The sequence below is a fragment of the Phocoena sinus genome, chromosome 6, assembly GCF_008692025.1.
Source record: "Phocoena sinus isolate mPhoSin1 chromosome 6, mPhoSin1.pri, whole genome shotgun sequence".
NCBI lineage: Eukaryota > Metazoa > Chordata > Mammalia > Artiodactyla > Phocoenidae > Phocoena > Phocoena sinus.
This window is the reverse complement of record NC_045768.1, coordinates 103,219,428-103,226,113: the sequence shown is the minus strand read 5'-3', so window position 1 is coordinate 103,226,113 and position 6,686 is coordinate 103,219,428. Positions and strand designations below refer to the sequence as shown.

Below are 6,686 nucleotides of genomic sequence, written 5' to 3'. Positions count from 1 at the left end.
CCATAAATAATTTACGTGTAAAGATAAAAGAATTTTTGAAACAATCTACCCTTTAGCAGGAGAAATTGGGGATCACTTTGAGTGTTAATGTAAAATACATTAGTCTTTAGCAGCAGGAGTTCCAGACCTATTGGTGCCAAGAAGGTAACAAATAGTCTCTATCTAAGGCAGGGGAAATGGGCGCCCAGCAGGAGCTTTCTTCCCTGTTGTGTTATTTATAGAGAGCCCTATTTGTTAACATGTTTCTGCTATCACAGGAGTAGGAGAGTTTAATGATTTAAAGGATTTCAAAGACAACTGTTTAATGATACAATGATTTACTTGCATTCACAAATTCTAAAAATATAGCAATTTAGATTTTCAAACTGCTGTCACCAAAACTGTGATAGGATATACTGCTGAAGCTTAACTGGACAAACCAAAAAAAGTACTAGCTCTTGGTATGGTGAAATAAAAAGTCAGAAAGCCTGGAAAATGCCATGCTAAAAAAGAAATCAGCAACCTACCACCATGCTTCATGTTAGTAAACCAATTTGTTAGGGTCTTTTAAGTGAGTTTCTGGATTTTTTTTTTAAAAGGAAAACCATGAATTCAATCCCAAATTACCTGTGACTAATCTGAATGATCTGGGAGATGAGTCTTCAACTAGACTGCTTATATTTTCACCAAAAACCAAACCCCTACTTCCTACCCCACAAAGCATACAAGAGTGTTGTGTGAAGGTCAAAATGCTTTCATGTTAGTTATTTCTAAATTATATATTCACTTTATAATGACAGATTTGCAATATTCTGGTTATTGAAAGAATTTTCCAAAATCCCATGTTTAAGATTTGATTTTAATCTATTAAAATAGAATTTTTATTTGAGACAAAGTATAGTATTAAAGCTTCTCTTAACTTTAACCCCAAAAGGAAAAAAACAAATTTTATCATTTCCATCTTTCCTACTTGTTAAAAATTTTAACCCGTTTTTTGGGGGCAACCTTTTAAAATAAAAACATACCTCACCCCACTTTCTTTAACAGTTTCAACCTTATATTACCTTCAATTTTCATAAAGTTACATTAATTCTAACAATTTGTTAAAGACCAAAACAAAACACTCTTCTCATCCAGATATAACAAGTCAATTCTAAAAGATGCTTTTTTTACAACAGAAACTCTAAACCTTCAGTGATAAATATGTACTAACATGAAATAAAACTTAAGAGACATGCTGTTAGGTCTAAAAGCAATCCTTTTTAACAGAATACCAATAAAGCTTTTATCATTTGTGGGGAGAACATGTTTAATACAACGCTTTCAGTTTGAAAGGTGGAGAAATTCACTTATTTCTACTTAAAAGTAGGTTCTACTCAAATAATTTTATTTGAAACTTTTAAAACACTGAGGTTGAACAAAGGATGGGAACTTGGATGAAAGACTCTTTCAGGCAGGAATGGTTGGTTACCTTCTCTCTTGCCAAAACGTTCTGCAGGGAATGTCAGTTACTGCTTTAGTTCTCTGATATGTCCGATTCTCTCGAAGTCACTTGGAGAGCTTCCTTCTGGTTGAGAAAGGTGGTTCTTTTGCAGCCTCTCGACTGGGTGGTGTCTTTAGGATCTGCAAGTGTAGATGTACAAAAGCTCTTCCGTCTCCTCCCAGGTAAACTGGCAGCAGCAGCAGCAAAGCCCTCACTGTTTTCTTTGCCTGGTGTGGAAGGCAGCACACGAGGTTTTTGCCTGGAGGACCCGTTCTCCAATCTTCTGCTGTCAAATGTACCTATTGTTCTCCTCTTGGTTCTCTGGGAGGTGCCGGAAGCGGGCGGCAATGGAAGGGAAATCCACACCAGCCCTTCGCTTTCCAAACCTTTTTGTAGCCTTGTGCTGCGTCTTACTTTGGTTTCACTCTTTGTTCTCTGAAAGGTTTGCTCAATGGAGTCAGATAAATCTTTATACAGTTGGGAATTTTCTAAACTAAGTTCTACAGAGCTGCTCACGCTGTAGGAAGGTTTGGGATTCTCGATTTTTTCCAAATGTAAACTTTGCCCATCAGAACAAGCCATGGACTGTCTTCTGTATTTCCTTTCTCTGTAACTCACACCACGACTACTTGCTATGGAGTTTCTTCCCAAATCCTCACCTTGACTTTGACTTTCTTTCATGTGGTCAATTAAGACATCTTCTGAACAATCACATTCTTTTTGTGAGTCGGGCATTAAATGCTTGGTCTGCAGTTTTCCTTCTGGAACGACTAAGAAGTCATCCTGGTTTTCACATTTGATGTTTATATCTTCTGAGATTTTAAAGATTTGAAAAAGGTTTTCCATGTTTTGACCAGCAGCAGTAAGTTCTTGGGACTGCATGGTAAAATCAGGTTTTGGATTGTCTGATACAATGGGTGTTTCAGTCACAGAAGGACAAGAAACAGGGCTGTTTTCATTCTCAGTCTCAGTTTTTAGCTCATTTTCACTTTCCAACTTAATTGCTGCTTTTGGAATATTTTTGTTTCCATTAATTTCTATAGTACTTGTATTTGAACCTTGCTCAAAAGTAGCATTAATAAGTGATGAAGAACTTTTCATGTCAGAGCTGCAGAATTCAGACACATCGTATTTATTAAAGCCTCGAACCATCTGCCAATCCTCTGGGTTCTGAGGCAAAATATTATTTCTCTTCGGAAGCTTCACTTCTTCAAGTTCCTCATTTGAGTTGAAATCATCTATGGGCATGTAAATAAGTTTAAATCGAATTAAAAAGTAACAGTGGAAATAAACGTTCACAAATCAAACAGGTGTCAAATTGTATTGTGTCAAGGTTTCAAAGAAATCGCCAAGACCTACAAATGCTACCCTGTACTTGTCCCCATCTGTCATCGTTCTTTCTCTTTCAGTTCTTCCTCACCCCACAGGTTAAGAAAATATGTACTTAATGCATGAATTAATAAAGCATATAACCTGAGACCATGGAAATGAGAACTGTATCTGAAATTGCTTCCTCTACTCTAATGTGCTTCCCATTCTACAAGGTCAATTAGCACGAGGCAGAGACACCTCCTATCTCCCGAAAAACGAATCACTGGAAATCGGCAACATCATGCTTCTGAAACTTTTCCATCAATGTTCCCCCTTGAAATAGAAGAGAGAAAACTTGGAATTCTGGGGAATTTGAGGACTTAGCTAAAAAGGTACTTCTGAACACACTCAAGTCTTATGCCCAGTGTTTAAAAAATTAACATTAAACTGCACCAAACTCTCAAATAGAGCCCTGGTTGTTTCAATATTCTAGAAATCTCTCCCCTTCCCTGCCAATCTCCGAATATAATTCATCCTCCAGGAAGACACGCCATGTGGGCCCTGCCCTGTGTTTCTGGCACACGGTGTCCCATCACAGGTGAAAAACACATCATCAAGGTTTTAAAGTCACATAACACAGCCAGCCTAAGTGAATCTAGGCTTTATGAGTTCTAAATCTCAGTACTATTAGAAGCCATCTCTCTGGTTATCTCACATAATAAAGTTTTTAATTGGTCAAAGGAGTATAAAAATGTTTTAAACAAAATAAAAACTGAGATAAAACATAAGCTGAGCCAAAAATCTACAAAAAACGTTTCAGTGTGAAAAGGTATATATACATCCGGGATTTGGATGTATATATCCAAATCATGTCAATCATGTCACAGAAAGCTAGAGATTAACATAGGGCAGGGGGCCCTTGGTATCAACCAACCAATATGTCAACTGGGCTCTTTATACAACTTTAAAAATTGATATTCCGTGTATTTTTCGTGAAATTAACATACTAGAAAAGGAAGGTAGGGGAAAGGGATGGAGGGAGGAAGAGAGAAATAGAGAGGAAAGAAGGGAGGGAGAGAGAGAACGGCTTTAGACCCTCATAGCAGATGAAACCATTGGTTACTGATAAAAAGTGTTTCATGTATTTTTGAAAAGAAATTCTCTAATAAGATGCAAGATGTAAAATATACACTAACAGTCATTGTTCAAGTATCTTTGGAAAAAAGGAAACTGTTAGGAACTACAGATATAACGAAAATAAGTCTCAAGGGAAAGGCAACTTGCAGGGGAGGGAGGTGGACAGATCGTTATAAACCAGGTGGTAAAGGTGTAAGGTGAAAAAAGAGTTTTCCTGGAAAGGCAGCCAGCATGGCTAAATCCTAAAGGCTAAGCAGCATCAGGCCAGATTTAAAAGAGGTGGGGTGGCCGACGTCCTGTCCCACGATGTAGCACAGAAAGAGGCTAGGGCAGGACAGCTCCACCTCTGCTGGAGCCCCGGGGCCGGAGGAATATGTCTATGTGGGGTGGCCATGTGTTTGTTTAAACTTTTGGGCGTTCCTGAAATAACAAGTAGGCAGAGGCCAAGAGTCTATAATGGCATGTACCATATTCGTCCTCGAATCTATGATAGATCCTATGTGCTATGCTGCAAATGGGACGCAGGCTATAAATACGTGGTGATTGACAAAGGCAGCTATCTTAAGAATGATTACATACAAAATTCACACACGAAATGAACACATACTCCAGCTTTTCATCATGATTTAGTCAATTTAAACTCAAGCATTACCAACCAGATGCAACTCCAATCCAATTTTTGTCTAATCAGGATACCAACAGACTTAATCTTCCTTTTAAACAAAATTTTCCAAGTAATCAAGTTCAATTTATAAATGTTATTTCTAGAAGATGCTTAGCAGTGCCAACTCTACTGAAACATCAGAGGGCAAGGTTTGTTTTATTTTATTTATTTATTTATTTAAATGTTGAGCCTTCCTTTAATTTATTTATTTTTCTTTTTGGCTGTGTTGGGTCTTTGTTTCTGTGCAAGGGCTTTCTCTAGTTGTGGCAAGAGGGGGCCATTCTTCATCGCGGTGCGCGGGCCTCTCACTGTCGTGGCCTCTCTTGTTGCGGAGCACAGGCTCCAGACACGCAGGCTCAGTAGTTGTGGCTCACGTGTGGAGAGCCACCTGAAGAGTACTGCTGGGTCTCAGCAAAGCTGAGACCCCTGAAAAGTACTGCTGGGACTCAGCAAGGCTGAGACCCTGAAAAGTGCTGCTGTGCCTCAGCAAGGCTGAGAACAATAGTGCTTGCATGGCAGGCACGGGTATGTACGTCATGGGAAAACAAAGCTTCCCACAGCGTGGATTCTCTCAATTTCCCATGTATATAATAAAAGCTCTGAGTATTTGCTTGTATTAGTACTAATATTCCCATTACTCATGGGGGATTTTAAGAAAGGCTTCAATATAGAGTAAAGTGGGAAAAACCTAAAAATCCCCCTCCAACTACACCAGCTGTTCCTACTTATTGACCTGCATATTGGATTAAAAGTAATGCTATAGGAATGTTTATATTGCAACAGCCTACGTTAATGGAAAAGTTAGATGATATATGACCAAAATGGGGAGTGCAAGATATATTTGGAGTACATTGGTATTGGCACAAGGGAAGTTTAATAAGAAATAAAGTTATGATGAAACACTTTTTAATGGAACATACAGCTGCAACGTTAAAGTTAAACTGTAAACCTGGGTTGTATATTAATAAGTATAAGGGACAATAGATCTATTGTAAATATTTTTAGGAAGATCTAAAGTTTAGATTAAAGATTCAATGTTCACCACCATGGCCCCCAAACCCACCGCTTTGGCTTCCCCGTACGTGTAGTGAGTGGCCACATAAATTGTGTCCACCTGTTAGTATATATTTTCGTGTTTTATGAAAATGTATATAAATAAAATTAAGAAGTTTTAAGAATGCTTTGATGAAATGCTTTTGATTTAATGATGATTAAACATTAAAAAGCTTTAAGAGTCTTTAGGTTAAGCTAAGAGTGAGACGTGACAAGGCTTCTTACCTGCACCACTGAGGCGAAACGTATAAAGAAAAGGGCGCTGACGCAGAGTATGTGGGAGTAAAGCACTGAAGCAAAGCGAACCAAGGAAAAGGACATGACGACTTTTGAGAATTTTGAAGAAACCACAAAGGACAAATGCTCTCAATCACAAGGGACAATTACAGATATAATAAGAAAATTATGTAAACTGCGTGTGTGAAATGCTTATGTAAAAGGTTCTTTTTGGTTTGAGAAAATGATGGTGATGATTGATAAAGTAATAAACTAAAATCAGTTTATTGTTTTGAAAGTATAAAAAGGTATAGTGTGTGCAATAAAGTTTGTCAGAATTCCTGCATCCTAAGAGGTGTTGTGTCTTCTGTCCTCGCCGACTCCGTCTCCCCTCAGGCAATCCTGTTCTGCTGAGGCTGGACCTTGGTACTCACGGGCCTAGCCGCTCCGCGGCATGTGGGATCTTCCCAGACCGGGGCACGAACCCGTGTCCCTTGCATTAGCAGGCAAATTCTCAACCACTGCGCCACCAGGGAAGCCCTTAATTTTTATTCTTAATCCATAGAAGATACACCTATTACTGAGCCGTCACCTTGTTGACTCTTAGTGATGGATTACAACACCAAACAATTCATTTTACTTTACCAAAACACTTTAAAAAGCAAAAAGAAACAAGGTGAAAGGAAATTCTTTCCCCTAAAATTATATGTAATATTTTGTGCCTGAGTTTTTCTGGGGGGAGGATCCAGAGTGTCCAACAGGTTCTGAAAAGGGTCTAGGTGAAAGTTACAAACGACAGCTTCTTTAACTTAAAATTCTTGTGGGAATAGGAGGGAAAGTTGC

General features: G+C 38.5%; 1 protein-coding gene across 12 annotated transcripts in view; it reads right to left on the bottom strand.

Moving 5' to 3' along the window:
* Positions 1-976: 976 nt before the first annotated feature.
* CDCA2 (cell division cycle associated 2) overlaps positions 977-6,686 on the bottom strand; it is a 51,493-nt gene continuing 45,783 nt past the window's right edge. For all 12 annotated transcript variants that reach the window (XM_032635530.1, XM_032635533.1, XM_032635527.1 and 9 more), the window contains exon 15: positions 977-2,700. In XM_032635530.1, coding sequence (XP_032491421.1) covers positions 1,496-2,700 — 1,205 coding nt within the window. In that variant the 3' untranslated portion in view covers positions 977-1,495. The remainder of the gene's footprint in view (positions 2,701-6,686) is intronic.